Source organism: Syngnathoides biaculeatus, chromosome 22 (assembly GCF_019802595.1).
Source record: "Syngnathoides biaculeatus isolate LvHL_M chromosome 22, ASM1980259v1, whole genome shotgun sequence".
NCBI classification, from domain to species: Eukaryota; Metazoa; Chordata; class Actinopteri; order Syngnathiformes; family Syngnathidae; genus Syngnathoides; species Syngnathoides biaculeatus.
In genome coordinates this window covers 7,136,036-7,161,067 of record NC_084661.1, presented here as the reverse complement: position 1 = coordinate 7,161,067, position 25,032 = coordinate 7,136,036, and the positions used below count along the sequence as shown (strand labels likewise).

At 41.6% G+C, this 25,032-nt stretch overlaps 2 protein-coding genes and 1 long non-coding RNA gene across 5 annotated transcripts; 1 reads left to right on the top strand and 2 right to left on the bottom strand.

Annotated features, from left to right (window-relative positions):
• Positions 1 to 60: 60 nt before the first annotated feature.
• On the bottom strand, positions 61 to 8,892 carry hbae4 (hemoglobin alpha embryonic-4). 3 transcript variants are annotated; one of them, XM_061810014.1, is made up of 4 exons: positions 8,600 to 8,892; positions 3,511 to 3,715; positions 3,027 to 3,172; positions 61 to 2,016 (listed from the first exon to the last, which is right to left on the bottom strand). In XM_061810014.1, the coding sequence occupies exons 1-3, from the start codon at positions 8,689 to 8,691 to the stop codon at positions 3,044 to 3,046; spliced, it is 426 nt and encodes a 141-aa protein (XP_061665998.1). In that variant the 5' UTR covers positions 8,692 to 8,892; the 3' UTR covers positions 61 to 2,016; positions 3,027 to 3,043. The 3 variants fall into 3 exon arrangements, with proteins under 3 accessions (XP_061665998.1, XP_061665997.1, XP_061666000.1); XM_061810013.1 differs by lacking the exon at positions 61 to 2,016 and having other exon boundaries at positions 2,942 to 3,172; positions 8,600 to 8,890; XM_061810016.1 differs by lacking the exons at positions 61 to 2,016; positions 8,600 to 8,892 and adding an exon at positions 3,816 to 3,971 and having other exon boundaries at positions 2,942 to 3,172.
• On the top strand, positions 4,054 to 16,230 carry LOC133495415 (uncharacterized). The gene is made up of 3 exons (XR_009793560.1): positions 4,054 to 4,138; positions 12,395 to 12,623; positions 16,095 to 16,230. It is a non-coding gene; the product is annotated as an uncharacterized LOC133495415 (long non-coding RNA).
• rhbdf1b (rhomboid 5 homolog 1b (Drosophila)) lies at positions 11,242 to 24,667 on the bottom strand. The gene is given in 18 exon segments (XM_061810011.1): positions 11,242 to 12,213; positions 12,381 to 12,604; positions 13,199 to 13,352; positions 13,443 to 13,543; positions 13,979 to 14,007; positions 14,010 to 14,053; positions 14,460 to 14,554; positions 15,040 to 15,103; positions 15,261 to 15,361; positions 16,132 to 16,293; positions 16,914 to 16,988; positions 17,073 to 17,184; positions 17,394 to 17,636; positions 19,305 to 19,447; positions 19,537 to 19,659; positions 20,386 to 20,592; positions 21,243 to 21,471; positions 24,271 to 24,667. Coding segments are annotated over 18 exon segments (2,343 nt in total). The 5' UTR covers positions 24,312 to 24,667; the 3' UTR covers positions 11,242 to 12,017.
• Positions 24,668 to 25,032: the final 365 nt, after the last annotated feature.

Sequence of the window (25,032 nt, the reverse complement as noted above, 5' to 3'; positions counted from 1 at the left end):
AATGCATTTTTACACACAATTATGACAAACTAGCAAACAGATACTCAATAAAAATGTCAAAGTGGATATGTGTGCAAAGGCTTAGAATGCACAACTTCATCATTTTTCTGTAGATTGAAATTATCCATCCATCCATTTACTCTACTTTTGGGTCTCAGCTGAACTGGAGCCCATCCGAGATGAAAAGGGATCCACCACCCTGGACTGGTCACAAGCCAGTCATAGGACACACATACTGTGAAGAACTGACTCAACGGTTAGTGCACTGAAATCATGTAAATGTACCACTACGCCGTCAATGACTCCTCTCAATTATACTTAACATTAGTGATGTATCTAGTACCGTATGTATCGTGATGTGATGCATCTCCAACTTTATAAACCAAAATATCACCCTGATACATGCTTCAATCCAGAATTGGAGGGCATTTTCTGTCCCCTTATGAAATGTCAAATAATCCATCTACAATTGTCAAATATTGTCCCCTTAAGTAAAAAAATACAGACTAAAATATGCTTCAATCGCAAAGTAAAAAGTGAAAATGGTTGTTTCCAATATCAAATATAAGTTTTGATAACTTGACACACTTTAAAAACAACAAACGTATCCCCATTAAAGATATATTATATATACCTATTTATTATTTATTTGAAAAGTACTTAACACCCAAACCACTACAGTACAGATCTTGCTATACTTTTCAGTATTTTTTTTCTTTAATATTTAGTGGCTATCAGTGGCATGCTGGGCGACTGGTTAGAACGTCTCTCTTACCGATCGGAGGACCAGGGTTCAAACCCTTGCCCCATGTGTGCTTCTTCCGGGCACTCCGGTTTCCTCCCACATCCCCAAATCATGCATGGTAGGTTAATTAACCTAAATTGCCTTTAGCCTATGTCATATCAAAGTGATGAAGGGTATGTTGTAATACTGGATTCCAGTTGGTGCCAGAAATTGCGTGCTACAGCTTTAACTTAGACATAACTCCTACTGAGAAGAACAACATTTAGCTAGCATTTATTCAGGTTTGCATGCTATTAAAATAATTCATTCCTATGGTTTTGCTAATGTCGTGAACTGAGTAAAACTAGTTAATAACTACAACTCCAAAAATGCCCCTTTCCTTCAGATGATTTTTCCGATTAGATAGATAACTATTTTAACGCCAGAAGCTAGTTGTTTGGAGGATGGCAGAAGACCCAAGGCATTCATCAACAAGCTCAAGGTAAAGCAAGGCAAGTCAACTTTATTTGAAGGGCACAATTCATACACCAGAACATTCAAAGTGCTTTACAGCTAAATCAAATTTCAAGAAGGAAAATTAAATAATTCCATACAAGTAAACCAATCATTCACTCAGTAAATTAAAGCTAGATGTGCAGGTTAAATATTTCCATTTGTCATTTGCACAGCTAATTGGAACTGTTTTCAACCTGGATTTGAACATTGTCAGAGTTGAGGCCTGTCTCACATCTTCTGAAAAATTGTTCCAGAGATTAGCAGCATAAAACTAAAACGATTTAAATAAGGGAGGGGGGTGGTTACATTACCTTTACACAGAGGGTCAGAAAGGTTTTGGATTTTGTATATGCCTTAATAAATTTATCAAACCAATTAAAAACTCCCTTTTGAATTTCCTTGGATTGTGTCTATTCAAATTGTTTTGATGATTGGAAACTTGGGCAGCACGGTGGCCCAGCTGGTTAGAGCGGTGGCCTCACAGTGCTGTTTGTATCCCAGCTCTGCCTATGTGGAGTTTGCATGTGCTCCCCCGTGCCTGTATGGGCACTCCGATTTCCTCCCACTTTCCAAAAAATATGCATTAGTTGGGGAATCTAAAATACCCTTAGGTGTGGTCGTGAGTACTTGTCTCTATGTGCCCTGCAATTTGCTGGAAACCAGTTCAGGGTGTACCCTACCTCCTGCCCGTTGACAGCTGGGATAGGCTCCAGCACTCCCAGGAACCTGGTGAGGATTTTCGGCTCAGAAAATAGATGGATGAATGGATTTTAAACCTTTATGTGTGATAGAAATGCAAAAAAAAAAAAAAAAAATGAAATCAGGATGGGGGCAAATACTTTTTTCACGGCAGTTTAAGTCTCATCTGCATACAGATAGTTGTGGTAGGGTGCGTTATAGCTACATATTGATTGGCCTAAGCATGTACAAATTGAACAATAGTGGTCCCAAGATTGACCCCTGGGGAACACCAAAGGTAATAGCCATTTGGTCTGACACTCAACAAATGTCCTGTCCTTGAGCATGAACTGGAACCAATTTAGAACAGTATCAGAGATTTCCACCCATTGTTCTAACCTGTGTAATAAAATCAAAATGTTCAAGCATTTTTTAAATTACACCCTTTTGAAATCTCTTGATTCTCCTAATCTGTTGCATTATCCCTTTTAAAGATACCTGGTTCACGTTCCTCCATGTAGCTTCTGCTCCTGTTTTGTGCCTCTTATAAACTCACAAAAACTTGCGGATGACATTAAGACTCTCTTTATACTGATTTTTCTTTTATATTATGTCATCATCTGCAGATGTTAACAAGTTCAAAAAGCCCATTTGACAAACTAAGGAGTAGAAAGTACAGATGTGTTTCTGAATGTGAGTAAAAGTAAAAATATCTAAGAAGAATAAATACTCAAGTAAAATACAGTAGAAAACTACTTCTACAGTAACAAAGTAGCCCATTTGTATGTCGTTACATCCCAACACTGAGTGAGGGTGGCACATTAATTTTATTTTTTTTTAATTGAAGGTAGATGCATCTAGAGAACAAATAGTGGCCCCTACTCTAGTAACGACGTTTACCGGAAAGCCCGTTTGAACGTCATTGGTAACCAAATTAGCTGCACTGTAGCACCTAAACCTGTTTCTCAAATGAATTACATAATGTGGATATTTATGATTTGTAGTAATGCAAGTTGTTCTCCATCAGGTTCTTTTCACATTCTCTAGTGTATTATAACAAAATATGTAAAACCTGCGCATAATACTCTACATGAAATAATTTGCATACTGTACGGCGGTGAAGTCTCATCTGTATTTTTCAGCGAGCACTGCTGCAAAAGCTGACAGGTACTTGTCCATAGCTGCGTGTAAAACCTCTGAGAACTCTTCGCCCATGTGAACGGCCAATGCAACGAGCATGCAATGTGAGAAATGCTACAGGAGAAGATGAAAAAAAAGGGAGTGCAGTGAAACAATCTTGAAGCAATTCAGTAAAAAAAAAATAAATGGAGGTAATTATAATTATTATTTCGTATTATACCCAAGAATGTGCAAAAACATTATTTTGATTCCCTCTTTCTATCCAAAGCACAAAGAAATTTTAACATGCAATCTGTACTATGTATCGTGCCATCAATTGCATAAAATCCTACAAAATATTCATGAGAACAGACTTCTTAATTTCAACTTCAGCTTTGACTGGGAAACGGCTATGTTCGTGATACATTCAACACCTGCAGCACGCTCAGTAGAGAACAAACTAATCCAGGCACCTTGAAGTTGGACGGGTCTATCCGCAGCAGGTAGGCATGCAAAGTCTGCAGAGGTGCCAGAGTTACCGTCAGCTGGCTGATGTTTTGGGCCCCATCGGCTATGGCGAGAACGATCTTCTTCCCGTGGGTGAAGAGGTGATTGGATCCTGGACTGATGTCCAGGTGGGAAAAGTATGTCTTGCTGCCAGGGAAGGTTGTAAACATTCTGGAAAGCGCAGGAGATTCACAATCAAATGAGACATAAACAATCAAAACAACAAATCCTTGGCGTCATCACCATGATAGACAGGATACCTTAAATATACCTTAATCGAGCAGGACCAATCCTATATTTTGCCACAGTATTAACAGTCACATAATGTAGGGTATATTTCATTCTTTTGCGCAGGTGCGACAAAATTTGTGTCTGTCATGCTCCAGGCTTCCTGCCCAGGCTGGGCTTGGCCAGCCAATTAGTGAGCGCACACCTGCACCTCGTCCCGGCTGATGCCTCCCAGTGTATATATAGGACTTGGGGGACGACTTGTCCTCCGCTAGATCGTCGTCCTTGTTGCCTCGTTCCCGCACTCCTGTTTGCCTGACTTCTGCTCTCCGTGCACCGACCCATGCCTGTCCACTGACCACCCTCGTAAGCCTGCCGTACTATTACTTCTGATTGTTAGGACTGTCTGCCTGATCCTAGACCTTGGACCGAATAAAGGTTCCCTCTGCACTGTCTGCTTGTCTCTGGAGTTGTGCATTTGGGTCCACCCTCGAGCCCCGTTCGTGACAGTGTCCACTAATAAAGGCTCCGTCACACCATGACGTTCTGGTCAACGTCCTCTGAACATTTCAATCGTTCTATTTTTCAGCATTCTCAAACGCGGATGACACATCTGGCGTGTGATTAACGTGTGTCTAACGCACGAAAAGCGTGTAACAGCGATCAAATAAGATACCCCTAAAAACCATTAGCGTGTGCAAACGCGTCATTGGGGCGCGACGAGCGATTTGTCAACGTAAGACGAGTGTGTTGAGCGTGTGACCAATGGGTGAATAACGACAGAAAAGCGTTTTGCTGGCATGTAATTTTTACAGTGGAACTGGCACTAAAACGTTGGAAAGTTCATAGTACTTCAGTTGTTGTCGTGAGTTAGAATAGTGAGGATCATGCCGCCGAGAAGAAAAAAAAAAAAAAATTTGGGTGCGGACTTCAGCAACTAGCTCTCCAAGTAAGAATGCAAAGCCTCTTTCATCACGAGCAATGTGTTTGGAGGAAAAACAACAGCAGGAGGAAGAGCACGTCCGCGAAGTCACGTACCATGTGACACCCCCAGGGGACCCTAAACACCTTGCAAACCCCAGTGAGGACGGTCCGACAAAGAGACAAAAGAAGCAGAAAACGGATTGCAGGATCCTGGACCGGGCTGTTGAGGATAGTCTAGTGGAGTTTTTCCGCAAAAACGAACTGCTGCTTTCTGGATGTTCCATAGTAGGTGCTCTCTACTGTAGCTTAATATTAAATGGACCTTGCTTACAAAGCATCGGTTTATATACCCATATGCATGGATGTTCGGGAAACGCTCGAATGACGCTCAATGGACACCAAACGACGTTCGTTTCACTTTGGCTACATGCTGTGTGCGCTATGGGATTGTTCAGTGGTCGTTGACAGGTCACCAGTGAGTCGTTCACTGCAAAGCAAATGATTAAGTAAAAACCAAGTAAAGCTAGAGTTACAACTGATTAACGATAGCCAAACGTGTGCAACGCTCGGCGAACCTTAGTAAAATGTTCCACGGACGTTCTTGAACGTTCTGCAGCATTTAAAATTAAACGTTGATGAACGGTGGTCTCGGTGAGAACTTTTGTGCATGTTCAAAACTTTTTTTCTGGACCGGCGTTCTCCGCCGATTCCCAGCGATCATTGACGTTCACTAGCGTTCAAACACCGCTCTTCTGGAGCTATCCCGGCGACCATGGGCGACTACCGATGTTTCCTCAAACGCTATAGAATGCTGACCAGTATGTCATGGTGTGACGGGGCCATAAATAAATCCGATAAGTTAAGTTGAGCCTGCGCCGTGTCAAATTTGACTTGTCTACCAGTGTTAGAATCACTAGTGTGTGTTAAATCAAACAAAATGGTAGTAAAATTGGGAATCTTAAAAATGTGAAACTTTACATGAGATAAATGAGAGAAATTTTAAAATGGGACATTGGATAGTGTTCAAGATGTAGTTTACAACAGTCCTGAGAACTCTGGGTGTTATCGAAAACTAGAGGTGTTACATTTGTATAGTTTCTCGCAGTTGTTGCTCTTTTGGGGTGAGGGGGAATAGTGAAACAGTGTATCTTTTAAGAAGTGTAATCTGCTACATTCGGAAGGTCATGTGACCAAACCCAGAAAACGTGATAGCTGACTTCCTGTATATTCTATGCTAACTAAAATTACTAGAATTGATGACATCATTGTTTTATCAAAAATTTTATAACATTTTGTTTTCTATATGGCTCTTTGGACAAAAGTCAAATGTATATAACATTTACGTATAATAAATACGTAATGATCACATTTGAAGTCTAACCAGCAATTGTCATCTTTAACAGCTCTGTGGTGACAACGTTTTTCATGGTCCTCCCCACATACTGTACTGACTGATATTGTTACCAGTTACTGTATATTAAAGGTCATGAATTTGATTGATATATTTGCAATCATAAAGTGCAAAGTTAAAGCGGAGAAAGCAAGAAAAAAAGAACAAAATGCTGGACAACAGCAACAATAACAAGATACAATGAATTAAATAAGTATTTGAACACCCAGCTATATTGCAAGTTCTCTCACTTAGAAACCATGGAGGGGTCTGAAATTTTCATCGTAGGTCCATGTCCACTGTGAGAGAGATAATCTAAAAAGAAAAATCCAGAAATCACAATGTATGATTTGTTAATTTATTTGTGTTATACGGCTGCAAATAAGTATTTGAACACGTGAGAAAACCCAATGTTAATATTTGGTACAGTAGCCTTTGTTTGTAATTACAGAGGTCAAACGTTTCCTGTAGTTGTTCACCAGGTTTGCACACACGGCAAGAGGGATTTTAGCCCATTCCTCCACACAGATCTTCTCTAGACCAGACAGGTTTCTAGGCTGTCGCTGAGAAACAGGGAGTTTCAGCGCCATCCAAATATTTTCCATTTGGTTTAGGTCTGGAGACTGGCTAAACCACGCCAGAACCTTGATATGCTTCTTGCGGAGCCACTCCTTGGTTTTCCTGGTTGTGTGCCATGGCCACGGTCATCCTCTCCTTAAAACAATGCAGTCGTCCTGTCTCTTGTGCAGAAAAATCTCCCCCAAAGCATGGTGCTGCCACCCCCATGCTTCACAGTAGGGATGGTGTTCTTGGGATGGAACTCATCATTCGTCTTCCTCCAAACACGGTTAGTGGAATTATGACCAAAAAGTTCCATTTTGGTCTCATCTGACCACAAAACTTTCTCGCATGACTCCTCTGTTTCATCCACATGGTCATTGGAAAACTCAAGACGGGCCTTAAATATGTGCTAGTTTAAGCAGGGGAACCGTCCATGCCATGCATGATTTCAAACCACGATGTCTTAGTGTATTACCAACAGTCACCTTGGAAACGGTGGTCCCAGTTCTTTTCAGGTCATTGACCAAGTCCTGTCGTGTAGTCCTGGGCTGAGTCCTCACCTTTCTAAGGATCATTGAGACCCCACAAGGTGATATCTTTCATGGGGCTCCACTCCAATTGAGATTGACCGTCATGTTTAGCTTCTTCCATTTTCTAATGATTGCTCCAACAGTGGACCTTTTTTCACCAAGCTGCTTGGCAATTTTTCTGTAGCCCTTTCCAGCCATATGGAGTTGTACAATTTTGTCTCTGGTGTCTTTGGACAGTGCTTTGGTCTTTTTTTTTTTTTTTTTAGATTATCTCTCTCACAGTGGACATGCAGTTACGATGAAAATTTCAGACCCCCTCCATGACTTCGGAGTGGGAGAACTGGCAATATAGCAGGCTGCTCAAATAGTAATTTTCTTTATTGTACTTCCGCAATCAAGGAGGAAAGAGAGTGCAAAAGCCAATAACAATTGCAGCAACAACAACAAAACGGGTAGTTTCACGCAATGTGTTAAATTTACAGTATTTACATTAAATTCCATGGAAATCTAAAGAAGCTAACCCAAAGCTAATTCTACACACCAAGTGCCAACACGGCATGACTGTTGTTCAGACTCGTCCACTAATAATATTGAGTATTCTCTACTCTACTCCACTCTTATTTATTTATTTATTTATAAAGCACTTCAAATACAATCACAGTTGAATACAAAGCGCTGTACACAGAAAAGAATCAGGTTTGAAGAAATGGAAAACAATTTAGGGTGATTGAAACAAATAAAAAGCAATACAAACACTGATAAAAGGTGCTTTTAAATGAGTTTTAAAAATGGACACTGAGGGGGGCGTCTCAGGAGTCGCAGTAGGAGGTAATTCCGTACTTGTGATATTCAATTTAAAAGTCATTGACCAGTACCCTCTTTGTCCTCACTAGTAAGACAATTCAGCACAGTAGTAGAACAAATATGTCTCAGTAGTTGTGATTTTCCTACTTAAAGGGCCACTTTTGGGTTACTAGTATGCAATTAAACCTTACTGATAAACTACTATGGTACTCGAGTAACACTACCCAACTAATGTAGCAGAGATGTGTTGTACACTAGTACGGAAAGCATTTAAGCATTTACGGTATATGATATTCTTAATATCCACATTAAGGTTCATGAATGTTGCAAGTAAGCCAAAACTGTTATGATAAAACACTAAGTTCACTTTTAGGGTATTGCCTAGGATCCAGATGCTGATTTTTCAAGATCGATTTTCCTTCACAGTGATTGAATTTCATTTTTAAAGGTAATACAAAGGTGAGGTATTGAGTGTTTTGTCAATGTTTCATAACCTCATACTGTACATGTCACAACACACCAAATCTGTATGTCACGTTGCTGGCAACACTTTCCTATTTTTCATACAGTATTGTATTAATCAGTTATATTGGGATTTTTGGCAAGGTCTTAACTTACCTAAGAAGCGCATCAGCTCCAATGTGTTCAGCCACAGGAACCAGTTGGGTCCACACACCTTCAAGTAGTTCTTTCTCCTTCGTGGACAGCATTGCGAGCTGCTGCACGTGAGAAAAATAAGTGGTCCACGGCGGGCTATCAAACAGAATTGTTTTTTTCAACGCAACCAAAATAAATACATAAATGTGCTGTTAATGAACCGCTTTATCAGAATACAAAGACAAGGATATCATCAAAATGTATTATTTCCTTCTTTCCGACTTAAACTAGGAGTCGTGGTAACGGGTGCACAGTAGTGGGGGTGTTTTCCCCTCGTCTGTGTTATCAGAGAACAACATGTGGGTGGGGGCTCTGAGCTATCTTATGTGCATCACTTGCATGTACATATTATATTCCGTATTGTGTGTGGCAGCTTGAGTGGTTTTTCTGCTCTCATGGGAATAAAAATACAATACCTCACAAAAGTGTGGTCTAACAAGAGCATTTTGTCGATATTTTATCATACAGTATCTGTTGGAACATTTTGCTACATACAGAATATTCTTTCATTATTATTCTAAAGCCTGACCAGGGACATTTTAAAGGCATCACAGTTTCCCGTATTTTTCAACGAAATCTCGTGTATATAATCCCAGTTGTGGAATCACTCTCAGCCTCCTCAGCCTCAGCATCTATAGATCTCTCTTTCCCGCTCTGTTCCTGCTATCTATCTTCAAAATAGTGTGTCCCAAGTGTCTCTAAGGGGTTCTTAGCTTGCTTTCTCTTCAACTCCCTCATCTGCCTCTGTCTCAAATGTGTGCCTCGTTGTATTTTTATCTTTAATGTGAAGAAATGAGACAGCCCCCCCACCCTCCGCCCCATTTCAACAACATATAAAATCAAGAGGGATAGAGACAGTGCCTTGTGAAAATATTCGGCCCCCTTGAACTTTTCAACCTTTTTCTACTTTTCAGGCTTCAAACACCCATCCATCCATTTTCTTCGCCGCTTATCCTCACAAGGGTCACGGGGCGTGCTGGAGCCTATCCCAGCGGTCAATAGGCAGGAGGCGGGATACACCCTGAACTGGTTGCCAGCCAATCGCAGGGTACATAGAGACAAACAGCTGCACTCACAATCACACCTAGGGGCAATTTAGAGTCTCCGATTAATGTTGCAGGTTTTGGGGATGTGAGAAGAAACCGGAGTGCCCAAAGGAAATCCGCGCAAACACGGGGATAACATGCAAACGCCACAAAGGGAGCCCTGGGATTGATACCGGGTCTGAACTGTGAGGCCAACCCTTTACAGATATGACATCGTGCCGCCCTCCAAATAAGCCAGAGATAGGAAATTGTTTTTTTTCCCAAGAAAAACAGAATTTGTTACTCCTTTGTTGTTGCTAAATCTTTTTCAGCAGCGGCATCAATTTTATTTTGGTCACGTGCCACATTGTGCTTATGGTTGACCTCAAACGGCCATGATGACCATTTATAATTATATTTTTTGGCATAAAAAATTTAATTTAATACACTATATGATGGGAAGTCACTGATGGTGTAGTGGCACACACACACCTGGCTTTGGTGCGGGCAGCGAGGCATCGATTCCCGCTCAGTGATCATGTCAATAGCTAACTTGTGACTGACGCCACCAGTTCAGTGTGTAGTCCGCCTTTCGCCTAAAGCTAGCTGGGATAGGCTCCAGCTTTCCCGTGACCCTTGTGAGGTTAAGCGGCTTGGATAATGGATGGATGGACACTGTATGATTTCCCCTGCACTGTAAATTTACCAGAAAAAGCTACTTACATAGTACTGTACTACAAGTCATTAGATCATTTCTGTAGAGTTGGTGAAACAGCATGTGGTTCATAACCCAAGGTTATTCTCATTTGCTCAGTTACAAAAAAGTATAAAAAATTGTATGTTTTCACTCATGAAGTAGATGGATATTGAGTACATTTGTACAATGACTGGAGCCTACGCTAGCTGAGAGGAAAGGGACACCCCGGAGTAGTTGTTAGATGATCATAGGACACATAAATGTATTTAAAAATCTACACATCCCTGTTCAAGTTCCGGGTATTTGTGGGGAAAAAACATTCTGACCTACTGAACGTTTTGGCTATCCATAATTCTAAAGGTTATGTTTGGTGCAAATCACCCAGAGTACATTCGCTTCCATTCCTCACAGCAGTGAAATTATGCACGCAAAACACAAATAGTGCTGGGTCACTATTTTTCCCAAGAGACGTTCTGTAGATAACATTTTGAAGCTGCTGCTATCTGTGTAAGCTGCACGGGGGAGCCAATGGGCGTGAGACGTACAGCCGGCCTCTGATACCGCTCAAGAGTCTCATGAGCTGACGTTCATGACCGCACATTCACATTTATCAAATATTCACACAGCCTATAAACCGTGAGTCAGAGATTCTGGTGCCAACCTTTGATGACCTTAGTGTTATTTTATCCTCAAAATCGTTTTTTTTTTTTTGATGCAATGGATCTTCTGCATCCACAAAACACAGAAGCAAACTATTAATTCTATAGGATGCATTATGGACAAATGTTTTCGAAAGTCCTTTGACAATTAATGAAAAAGATTATTAGTTTTATTTCAGTAATGCATGTTTATTTTTAGGTGGCACAGTGGTGCATCTGGTTAGAGTATTGCCCTCACAGTTTTGAGGACTGAAGTTTGAATCCCTGTTTGGAGTTTGCATGTTCTCCCCGTGCCTGCGTGGGTTTTTCCCGGGCACTCCGGTTTCCTCCCACATCCCCAAAACATGCAAGATTAATTTGACACTCTAAATTCCCCATTGGTGTGATAGTGAGTGCGACCGCTGTCTGTCTCCATGTTCCCCGCGATTGACTCGTGACCAGTTCAGGGTCCACCCCGACTCCAGCCAGATGATAGCTGGGATAGTCTCCAGGTATTCAGGTCAGGGGGCATTGGTGGTGGAGAAGATGAGTCACATGGATATAACGCCAAACTTGTTTCACTAACTTTGGTTAATGTTTAAAATGGTCCTGTTGTATATAAAGAAAAATACTCTTTATTGAAAAAATGTGTGCAAAATGTCAATAATTACAATATTCATACATAACTTCTTCAGAATTTTACCCAGTTGCCCCTTATTTTTTAAATGTGAAAAAGAGAAGATTCAAACTGCTCATTACAAGCAATGTGAGCTGAAATCATGAAAACAGAACATTTTGAGTCATTGGCCAAACTGTACAAATCAGTTAATCAGGGCATTTTAATCAAGTGCTTCAAGTCTTTTTGAGTTGGATCCTTTTTCATGGTGGGACAGCTCTTTGCAAAAATTGTCACGTTCCGCAGCAGAACCTCAAATGAAGTCGACCTCTTCATTTCCAAATACTGTGGCGTAACCCGAGTGCCCAAGCATGAATGGTGCATCCAGAGCAGGCGATATGGGTCAAAGGAGATTTGCGTTCAGGTCGTACTTCTCGCAGAGCTTGTCCGTGATGGGGATGCAGGTGAGGTACTCGCACCAGTCGCACTTGACAGGGTAAACGTAAAAGAGGACGGCCAAGGAAGACAGCAGAGCTGCAAACACCAGCAGGGAAACACAAACCTGGACCCTCTTGCGGTACATGTCGGTGCGTCCAAAGCTTAAACAACACAAAAAGTGAAAATAAATAAATGAATGCACAAAAACTTTGAAAAAAAAAGGAATACAATGGAATAAGGTAAACAACAAAATACAAACAATCTTTCAATGTGTTGTTTAAAGAGTGATATAATTTTTAACATTTCTAAATGCAACAACCGCACCAACCTGATGTATGGCAGAAAACCAAAGGACAAGAAGAACCCCGAGACGAAACCACAGATGTGGGCAAAGTTGTCGATCCAGGGAAGCAAACCGAAGGAGAAGAAAAAGACAGCGATGGCGAGCAGCTTTCCAAATGCTCGCCACGGCCTCTCAAGGATCTGCCAGCTCTGGAAGAGTTCCACGAAGAGGCAGGCCAAGATGCCGAACTGGCTACCAGCGGGGCCAACCTGAACAAAAACAAGAGAGGTGAGGAACAATTTGGATTTGAATCCCGGTCCTCGGAACTGTGAGGCCAAGGTGCCGTTTTACCCACAAGTACTGTAAAAACAACTTGAATGAATGTTTCTTTTTTGAATGTGGGATAAAAATGAAGATTCATTCTATATCCTAAGGCAACTTACTACTTACTTACTAGTGAAGTAATCTCTACTTTCCACTACTGTATCAAGCAATTAGATTTTATTTATTTAGCACTTTTCCTACAGAAAAATGCAACCTTAAGTGCTTCATGGGCAACAACAAAAAAGAACATATCACAACATCTGTCCACTTTCCACCGCTGTTTATCCTCACAAGGGTTGTGGGAGTGCTGGAGTTATCCCAGCCAACTTCAGATAAATGTAATGAATTTAAAGAGTAGAAAATGTACAAAAACTGAAAAATATCATCAAGCATATTACAGGTGCTGTCAGTCATACCCAATCATGAACTGGAGACATACCATAAAGCTCATTCGCATTCATTCACCAACTGTATCACTTCTCTGAATAACTCATGTGTGATTAAAACGCATGACTGTAGCTCACATGCAGGTTCTATACCTCGGCTCTATAGGGCAGAAAAATGGCCGAGGCCAAGTTGCCCGTGATACCGCTGAGCATGTATATGATGGAGATCCGCAGCCAGCCAGCCAGTTTCTCCAGATCTCGAAGCACTGTCATTTGGAACAACACTGACACCAGGCAGTGAAGGATCCTACACAAAGATGACACGGAGTGATTTTTTTTCCCTGATTTAAAAAGGTGAAGCTTTTTCAGAGATGACCCAATGAGAGAGTCAGGTCACCCAGCATGAAGGAAGAGGGACAGCCACAGTCGGGAAAACTGGTCTGGGACCTCTGGGTTCAGGAAAGGCAAGAGACCACATACGTCGTCCATGCACGCCACCTAGTGGAGAAAGAATAATGGTGCCAGAATGACGACATTATTCGCGCATTTATTCAGTACTACCCTTAATACATAGAATAAGTTCCGTGTACTAGTACGCTCTAGTTAGATGTTTGCTCTGCTAGAAGTGTATAAAAAAACAACAACAAAAACAGAGTAACATCTAGCGATTAATGTGTTTTTAAATGAATAAGCACCACACACTTCAGATTTTTAACTGTCTTGGAATGAAAATTGTCTGATCGTTATAGGGGATCAGGAGTTACCATGGAAACTAAGGGCCTATTACAATGTTATTATCAGCCACTGGAGCATCAGAATTGCCATTTTCTAGAAAGGTTAAATTACAAAAATGATGCGACTTTAAAAGACAATTTGGAGAAAAAAAATATTTTTGGGCTGCTGGAGACATGCATGTGTGTGTGCATAGCCAACCTGTGAGCAGAGAGTGGCTTCTTCATGAAGTAGCCATGCATGAAGTCGCAGTACTCTCTGGAAGTGATTTCACATCTGCAAAATACAATACTCAGCATCGACGACATTGAGATTTTTGTTGTTGCTGGCAATACAATGTATAATATAATTCAGAAGAGGAATAATTGCAATATATCCCAAAAAATGAAATGTAGTTAATTATGAAAATAAATATATAATTAAAAATATTGGTTTGGGGAAAACATGAAGATATAAATATTAAATACATTTTAAAAACGCTAGCATGGCTGAATATCGTTGCTAACAGCTGTACAGTACACAGGATATCCTCTTGTTGACGATTGTGAAAAAGCTTGTTCATGTCATTCAGTCACCACAGATAGTGGTGGACTGACTTCTTCCATATTAATCGCAAAATGCATACAATCAATCAGTTCTATCAAATGCAGAACTAAAAGCTGCGTGTTATTGTGATCCTCACCGTCCTTTGGTTCCGATGCAGCAGGGCCGGCCTGTGATGGCGCAATCTATGTGGGGGAAGTTAGTGTGGTTCACAAAATTGTACCGCGTGCAAACCTGCAGGTCACACAGAGACGTAAACCACATTTTACTCCTGCTTGGGGTACATTAAGGAATCTCTAAGTACAGTTCAGTTGTATTTAACTTTTAAATACAATACATGTGCGTTTGATCTTTAAGAACTGCTAGTTTTTCCAACTTGTAGGAATAAAAGCTCTGTCATATTTTTGCTGAACATTCAGACCAATTGAACTACTGTACATGAATATTGGTCTTGATGGTGTTACTATATTTTGAAGTGGTACAGGTAAAAAGTTTGCAAAACACTAATATAGACCTGTCCTTTACTGTGAATATGAATATTCGTGGTTATTTCTTATGTGCCCTGTGAGTGACTGTAAGCATCTGGGATCAGATCCAGCACATCTTTATCACTCGCCAGGATAACCAGCAAAAAATAGATCCGCACATCAAAGATGGATTATTCCTATCCTAAAAGATTGTGAGCGTTAGTCTTTTACGTAACTTGTGATTCTACTCACTGGCCACTTGGTGATGTCTTCAGGCCACTGGTGAGGTGAAACAGAGGCAGGCTCTTGACATATTCTGCAATAAATTCAGAGGAGAGAGTGAAACGTTTTGGCAGATTTCTTCCATTGCTAACAATACTTTAGCCCAAAATAAAACACACACACACACACACACACATATTGACCAGTATATGACATTGTTGACGACAACATACACACCAATTTGCCTTTACCTGGGATCCTGATGGCAGACTGCACCATATTGCCGTAGTTTCCCATTCAAATAAGGAGCACTGGGGTGCTGAGGCCATTTTACCCACACAGCCAAGGTGGTCTGGAAGAGGGAAAAAGATACTGGCTTGTATTCATTTCTTAAAAACGATTAATTATGTTGAGCAGTACGTAATGCATTAATTGGACACTCTAAATTGCCCCTAGGTGTGATTGTGAGTGCGGCTGTTTGTCTTTATGTGCCCTGTGATTGGCTGGCAACCAATTCAGGGTGTACCCGTCTCCTGCCCATTGACAACTGGGATAGGCTCCAGCACTCCCCGCGACACTCGTGAGGATAAGCAGCTAAGAAAATGGATGGATGGATGGACGGACAGTACGTAATGGCTTGGCAGTGTGTTTCATATCTAAGACCAGAATTTATCATCAAAAATACACAATAAACCAACACACAACTGTATGATATGCATCGTCTTGACCAGGTAAGAATAGATATTTATCTAATAACATGACATACACCTAAAACATCCATGCATCCATTCTCTGAACCGTTTCTCCTCACAAGGGTTGAGGGATACACGCAGAACTTGTAAATGAAATACTTTGTACTCCAGAAATGTTTTACTAGTCGAAGTTGTAGCTAGTTTAGCTCTGACCAAACATTCTGGGGATGTGAAACTGCTGATGTCATCAAGGGACACTGCTTTGACCCTGTGATTAACCCTTTTCTAACAGGGTCGATAAAAACGGTATTGGATATCATTAGACAAGTTTACCTACTGTATGCAAACAGAGCATTTCGGAAAATCAATATTGATTTTTTTTTTTCTCCAAAGTCAGATGTTGTCCTATACAGGGCCAAAGTGCACTCACCGAGCACTCCTCTTGTAAAGTCTGCAAACATCCAGAGCGATCGTTCCTCACGCAGCAGCCCGACTCTCTCTCTTGGGCCATCTTCTCCTGCACCAGCTTGTGGATCTCTCCATCCTGACGCATGCACGGGGAAAACTTGGCTCCCAGATGGATTAGCGCCTCCTTGCAGAAACACAATGAAACATGATGGCAAATACACTCCCCACGCTGACCATGAGATAAAAATAATGCATCCTATCCCAAATGACAGTACATTATCATTCATCAATCATAGTGATTACAGTCCATGTACTTTGTACTCTTTATATCCTTACCAGTAAGACATTTCAATGCACTGTGTTACTAGTAATACTTTTTTTTCCCCAGTGATGTGGCCAATATTTACATACTGTATGCCCACGAGTTTAAAAACGTTGGCATCTACATGTTACTAATGAGGGAAAACTGCATTTGTTGACATTTGTGCACCCATAGTACTACTAATGAACTGCTAGATGTGAAAATAATTTTATGTCCCAAGTAGTAGCATGAAATTTTAATGTTTTCATATCAGATCTCCTGCACAGTTTTGCATCACTCGTGTCATATTGCCACACTAGTGTGTGGAATTATCTGACGAGTGAGTACAAAGAATATACAAGTGCAAGGATTTTATAGCGAGCTATAAAAAATATTAACTACAGTACATGTGCAAAGAATAACTTGCCATCTGACTGATTTTCTACATTTTATTTTACCATTAAAAAAATAAGTAATGGGTTGAGAATTATGTAATTACTCACTGAGCTTGGACCAATCCAGAAATTTTGCTGTTGCACAAATTTGACATTTTCGTACACACCCTTGTTCCTTAACACCTAAAAAGCCATTTAAAAGAATCATATTACTCTTTTATACTAAAGGTTTTGCCTAAAGGGAAATTGCACAAACATTTTACCGACCGAATCCACAGTTTCATGTTGCGAGAAACCCACAGGTGCGATGCCATGGATGGTGACGGCAAGGATGGTGATGAGTAAATGGACGAATGTGATCCAGTAGCTAAAGAAAGGCCTGGTGAAGAGAACATCAAGACAGTTTCTTTTTATGGCAACGTTTGACTATACAATCCAATCATTTAAAACCATTTGCTGATGATGACAAGGCATAGGAGTGGTAATGGAAAGAGAGGTAACGTCAACTGCAATTGAGATTTTAATTGATTGATTAATTAATTGAAATCTAGAGGGTCTTACAAGGTGGAAAAAAACTCAATTTCTTACCTGTGATCGTCCATGTCTTCAATCTGTCTCTTGACAAAGCTGTCGATGCGCTTTCGGTACGTCCGGTTGGTAAGGCGTCCGACCATGCCGAGCCCGTAAGGCCTCTTCTCTCGGGCGAACAACTTCTTCACAGGAGCCGAGATCCTTTGCCCCCGCTCCTGACTCGCCGCTTCTTGATTCACTCGCACCTTGGGTTGGACGAGTGAGCCATCTTTTGCTTTGCGCCATCCTCGCTCTAAAGGCCTGGAAAGAGGAGTTGCATCCACGCATCCATTTTTTTTATAATGATCAGCCTATTCAGGTTTCAGATGGGTGATTTCAAAGTCTGAATCAGAGAATATGCATGAATGAAAAGTGTACAAGTGCAAGCATACAAAAAATGGTATAGTATGGTATATATATTGGGTACTCAGGACCATACACAGCACTATAAAAGTGCCATTCATATTATACTCGAGGGCCACACTTTGGCCTAATTTTCAAAGAGCTGTTCACTATGTGCCAAAGTGTACACACTACCATTAAACTTTCATATTAAGTTGGGGGCACAAAATATTATCTCGCAGACCACAATTGACCCCTCCGTAGAAATTGCGTGGGCCGCGTCGCTGACCAATCAGAGGCCAGAGATGTCCCTAAACCACGCCCCTTGTCCGCCATAACCTCAGACAAAGTCGCATGGTTCAGTAGAGCTTTTGTTTGCGTTTTATCACGTCTTAGGGATCCTTAACAATAGATATGGTTAAGAGGTGTAGTCACGGCCTTTGTAATAGTGACGACAGGTATCCTGATAGGCTAGTTGGTGGAGTTCAATTTGTACCCTTTCCAAAACCGAAGACCGAGTACGAAAAATGTCTTTGATGGATTAAACTTTGTGGAAGACCGCATGATCAACTGAAACCATCTAAAATCAACCGGAACAGAAGACCGAGTACGAAAAAAGTCTTCGATGGATCCAACTTTGTGGAAGACCGCATGATCAACTGAATCCATCTAAAATCAACCGGAACAGATATGTTTGCACGAAGGTAAGCCCTAATTTTGATTTTCAATACATGTCTCATATAAATGAATTAGCAGTTCTTCGCTTGCATAACATAGCTACGTGTGAATGATTGACACACTTGATCTGTGTTGAGCGATACTTTGCGAGGATCTGACTGCACACTCTTTGTTGCCGGCTAGCGAGCTAAGCTGAACCGGACTAGCGAGTCCTAAAAGCCTTCGACGTGCACTGAGACACCAAGACTGAAGGAAGGATGTTTGAGGACACTAAAGTAGTGATTGTCATACTCGGTCGGGACTTACGTAGGTTCGGCACTAATTCAAGAATTATTATTGAGGGGAGCGCGTGAGGTTACACAAAGAAAATGAGAGAAACAACTCGTAAATCAAGCCTCGCCTTCTTCTTTTCCTTCATACGGCGGTTCACAATCGGCTATACAGATACACATACAGATTCTGCACACAAGTGTGATAGGTAACACGAAAATAGGAAACTGTCAATGACGAATTCGTCTTTGGGTTATAATATATTATATTATGTGGCTTCTCGGTCTTCCTCTGACTCCGGAAAGATCTTGCGCTAATATCGATGGTTTCTCCGTCGATATGCATGGAAATACCATTGAAATACCCCTTGCTGAAATACTTGAAGCCTTGCTGTCTGCTCTTCAACGATATTTCACTATTCGGTAAGAATGCGAGTGAAAAATCAGATGGTAAATCGGACAATTTCGCTCTCGACTTTTCTTCCTGCAACGCCATTTTGTCTAATGTTTGTCTGAGGTTAGCAACAGTGGGGTGACATGACTTCAGGAGGCGTGGTTAATTGCCCTGCACGGAGGGGTCAATTGTCTCATGGGGCACCAGTTTGAGACCCCTGGTTGAAACCATTTCCAAAAAATTCACAGCATCAGGTGACTCCTCTCCAGTTCCTTCCTGTCCAGCGCACTTCCAGTGAGTTCGCCCTCATCCGGCTGCTGGCACGCAGCCTCCGATGCCGTCTCAAAAACGTCATCGGCGTAGCTGGAGAGCTCATCTGGCAGACCCTCCTGAAGCGCACGACAACGAAGGCACACAGGTGTCGATTTCCGAAGAGTTTCCATATGAGGAAGCATTCGTGTATGCAGAGAGCGCTCACGCCAGTGAAAAAAGATGTGTCCAGATCATCGGCTAGGTCCGCAGTGTCGTCTTCATAGAAACTGGGGGGCAGGAAACTTCGCTTGCGATACCGCCCTGTGGTTCCTTCACCTAATACGCGGCCCTGTACAAAGATAGTATATCCTTAAATGTTTGTGTTTGTCGCTGTAAATTTATGGCTGTATGGCAGCAATAAAATGTTTCATGTGCATGGGTGTGTGTCACTGGATTAGTGCTGCACGTCGGTAAAATTCCTCTGTCCAGCACGTACAGTATATGAACATTTGTTGTGCATTACCACAGACCATCTGCTCTGATGACACCCTAAATGAACATCAGTACAGATTATTATTTTTATTTTTTACGGTATGTGTGTGTTTTCAGGAAATAGGTCGCTCTCAGTCATCTGTTGTTTACTGTGAGTTGTATTTACACACCATTGTACACACACAGTCACATGTATTTAACAAACTTGTTTTTCCTAGGCAAAACACAAAGTATTCAAAGTCTTCTCAGCGATTACAAATATTAATATAAAAACGCCACACAGGGTGAGGTTAAAATCGAAACCTAGTGACTGGGAGGTCCTGAGTGCTAGGTCACCATTCTCAATACATTATATCATCATAATAGAATATAATAATAGTATTGGGTAAAAGCTATATGATGCAACACTGACCTTAATAAATATTAATGCTAATAACTAATGTATACTGTTAATTAATAGTAAATAAGTTGATAATTAACATTATTGACCATCACTCCAAAAAGCCAACTGGTTAAGAACAGAGGAAGGGTGTGACCTGACTTAAATGTATATTACAAATTGGGAGCAAATTGTAAATTGCACCTTCATCAGTGCCGCGGCAGCTTTGAGGGTCATGACGGCAACGGACTCCCGTTTGCGTCGCCGTGGCAACCTGCCGAGGGCCGAGTGGGAGCTGGAAAAGGAGCAGAGGGAGGCCGTGCAGGGGTTGGCGGTAGTCGGTGGGACACTGGAGCCGTCTCTCTCTTCCACAGTTCGGAAGGCACGGCCCCGAGCCAGGGGATCCACAATCTGTGTGCGCGCACAACAAATAGATTTCTCGGGAGCAGTATAATATATTGCATAAAGAGACTTGATGTTGCAACGTCACATTTTTTGCAGAGCAAAAAAGAATATATCCCAGAGAGTATCGTGTCTATTGCATTTCGCATTACATTCTAGTATGAATCTGTCAGCCTTTCGTGCATCACAGATGTGCGGTTTTGTTGAATACATAAAATTGTTGTTTAAAGTTTAGTTTTACAGTAAACTTCAACTGGGAGGTGCAATTATCAGCTTGAGGCAAGAACACTCTGGCCTCATTTTCAAAGAGCTGTTCACTATGTGTCAAATTGTACACACTACGCTCGGGGATAGGTATCATAAAGTCTTCTCATTACTCACTCTCTGATGGCAGAGTTCCAAAAAAAAACCCAACTCAGTACTACATCAATTTTTTTTGCTCACCACTCAAAGCGAAATATCGACCAAGCTACCGCTCAAAACTCGAACTAATTGGAAGTGAGCACAGTCGTAAATCAAGGTACCACTCTGTGAATCATATACAGCAGTATTTGGAATAACTAAAACAAGTTTGATAGAGGCCCCCCTACCCCTAATTTCATGCCTTCAACTGCCCGACTGAAACAGTAACAAAGCTAAAGGCTGAGGCAGTCGCCTACCCTCTGCATGCCATAATGATGGTGACTATGGTGGTGGGCTGCGTGGTAGAGGGGAGGAGGGGTCTCAGTGCCGGCCAGAGAGAGGTTGTCCTGGGTGGGCAGCTCCATGCCCCTCATCACCAGAGGCTTCAGGCCCCCGTAGAGATGGCTGCAGTGCTGCAGGCTCTTCCTCCTCCATCGCTGGCTGTTGTCGCTATCCTTGCTCACACCAAACCAGTCCGCTGTACCCCTGAAAAGACGTTTTCAGTTAACAGAGACATATATTTAGTTTATTTAGAGAGAGAGAGAGAGAGAGAGAGAGAAAGAGAGAGAAAGAATGAAAGAGAGTGCGAGGGAAAGAGAGAGGTCCAATGTTAAACAGGCCTCAGCCCACGCTTACTACCATTTAAAGTGCCTCTAATTCACCTCAAACAACATTTTGCACTTTTTGTAGGCTTTTCCTGACATTGTTTTTTTTTTTTCCTCCTAAGGGGCATTTGGCTTTGGCTTTCTGACTGGCATGTGGATCTATTTATAACTCCCTCTACCCTGACTAAGGCCCCAAATCCAGCTGGACGAAAACAGCCCCATAGCATGTTGCTTCACTGTAGCTAGGGTGATATTTTGGTGATGAGGGGTACCAAACATACATTTGGAATTACGACCAAAATGTTCAACCTCATTTTCAAAATTGTGCAAACGCACACTTAACATCTCGCAAACGCATGCTGGAAAATGTAGTACGGCCAGATGAAACCAAAGTGGGAATAATTGCTTCTGTTATTGTGCGATATTGTTTTAGTCAGACTGTTTGGAACGGATTAATCACGCAAACCAAGGTCCCACATACAGTATATACTGTATACCTATGTGTATCTATCAGCTGGGAGGCCATACTGGTGAAATGTTTGGAGAGAAGTAAACTCAGTAATAAACACTCAGCCGTCATCATGAAGGACGCCAGCTGGAGGAGACTTTCAAAAACAGCAAGCGGGGGATGTTGACCAAGCAAAGATTGCCCTCACCATAATTAGTCATAAATACAGAATACCATAATGTGCCATATTCATTCCTAAAACACAGATATTCATTGAATGAATGCCTGTTTTATGATAGATTTGATTTGTTTGTGGGTGTTTATATGAGCAGGTATGCACACAAGCACCAACAAGTACATGTTACACGTGATCCAAAATGGAATATGCGAGAAGACCTAATAAAACGTATCACCCAGCAGAGGATAAATCAAGTGACGTTTCACTGTCCTCTGGCTACGACTGGCACCAAAGGCTGATTGTGTTTGTGTAAATTCATACCGGCAAAGAACGGTTAAAACTGCAGTGCTGTAACTCAGTCTCAACATGATAAGTGCTGACTTGAAATTGATTGGCTGAACGTCGTTTTGGGGCGCTGAAAGGTGCATAGCATCGTCTATTGCATGTATAAAATGCATTTTTGTGTTAGCTTTGCTGGTCACTATGTGGAAACAGAAGGCATGCTGCTGACAGAAATCTCTAGTGTTTCCCAAGCAATGCATAGCGGCACAGTAATATGCCGTGAGGTTTGCCGTGGGAATTTATACAATTCCACTTAATTGGTCCCAAAATTATTTAACTACAAATAACTATTACAGTGAAGTAAAATTAAAAGGCAGAAGATTTAAATGTGTTTGTGAAATTATTTGTTTGGCAGTGCTTGTGCCATGAGATTATTTGTAATGTAAAATATGCGCCCTGATCCAATAGATGTAAAGACTGCTCTACATCAGTGAACAAAATACATGACTAGCAAGCTGCTGGTTAACACACAATCCATGATGACAGTTTTGTGAAATAAATTCACAAATATTGACCTAGTCTGATGCGCAATATAGAAAATACACACTCATAACTATATGGAACTTGTTGAGTCACCAAAACGGAACAAATGCAACTGACGGGCTACTGTTACCTTTATTTTCCACTACCTGTAGTGAAAAAAGCACTGTGAGGAATTCTGAGAATCAGTAGTAAGCACCATAATGCATGCTGCCTACAACACCGAGACGCTCACTGTGAGATTGACTCATGGTGTACATCCGTGTGGGTTGACTTTCATGCCACTCAAGCGGACTGTACATGCCTTTTAAAAGCATGTTCTTGTGTAGAGTACATAAATTGCATATATTGACATTAAATTGTATGTATGAACCCTTATTATTTGTATAACTATGTTATAAATAATTGTTTACAACTTCTCTGATTTCATCTATTGCGGTTTCGTGAACTGTAAACTTGCGATAAATAAGGGGTTACTGTATTTTAAAAAGGGCGGCACGGTGGAGCAACTAATTGGAACATTTGCCTCACAGTTTTGAGCACTGGGGTTCAAAACTCGACACCACCTGTGCAGAGTTTGCATGTTCTCCTGTGCCTGCATAGGTTTTCTCCAGGCACTCCGGTTTCCTCCGACATCCCAAAAACTAACTGGAGACTCTAAATTACCCTTAGCTGTGATCGTGACTGCGACTGTTGTCTGTCTCTATGTGCCTTGCGATTGGCTGGCAACCAGTTCAGTTCTTGCCCGATGATAGCTGGGATAGGCGGCTAAGAAAATGGATGGATGGATTTAAAAAAAAAAAAACATGTGCACTGAAACTATGACTACTCACAGCAGAAAGAACTGCCTCACAGTTCTGAGGTCGTGAGTTCAAAAGTCAACTTCAAAGGGGTTTACATGTTCTGCCTCTGTGCTGAGTCGTTGTTGTTTTTAAAAGAGTGGGTTATCTGGGTAATCTTCCAAAATTCCCCAAACATCCACAGTAGGTTAACTAAAGACTCTCAATTGTCAATGAGTGTAAATGTGTTTTGTGACATTTGGAAAGTAAGAGTGTGTTTATTTACCCTAAGACCATATTGAATAGAAGTATACACAATATATAATTGATATTAATAACCAAGCATGTTTTGCTTAAGATCTCATCCACTAGCCAAAGGAAGCGACATGTTGTCTTTGATCAAAATAGTCGTCAAATGGCTTTCCTTCCAGGCCAAGGGCAAAGCCCACTCACCTGTTGACGGAGCCCCAGTAAGGGTCTTGGCTGTGACTCATACCTGAGTAGGGCAGTGGATAAAAAGCTTTTTCACCTCCATTACCAGCATGGGTAACATACTCTCCCAAAAACGACTCCTTCAATCCAGATCCAATGAATCCAAACAGACCCACACAGACTATTCCATAAGGGATTTCCTGATATCCGGGAGAGAACTACAGTATGTTCCTTCCAGTGGGGATAATCACCACATGTCCAGACTCTGTGGGACTTCCACTGTTGGGCTCAACTAATCGAAGGGTTGAGAAAAGCTGGCCTCACCATGAAGATGAGGAAGTCCCAGCTCTTTCGGTACACAATGAGCTGAGTGATCCTAACAGCTCTGACCTTGTGTCAGCAGCACACACCAACAGAGCTTTCGGTCTGTCTGTTTGAAAGAGTGAGCAAGACTGTGTGAATTTGTCAGTGGCTGCAGTTCACCTCCCACTATTCACCCAGAAAGGATCAAACTTCCTGGGAAAACAAGACCAATGTCTCTGTTCCTAGTCAAAGTTATTGTGCCTCCCTCTTCTGAGCCCCCGCTGTGAATGAAGTGTGCGTGCATGTGTGCATGGGTGTGTGTGTAAACATGAGTTCTGCCGCTAACATACCAGAACTCCAGAACACAAGAAGATTAAAAAGAGGGAAGCAGGAATCACACATATTAGCAGGAAGGAGAAGAAGAGGAGGGTGGGGACCGAGACTTGCCTGGGCATGACACGCATAGGGTGCACACATACA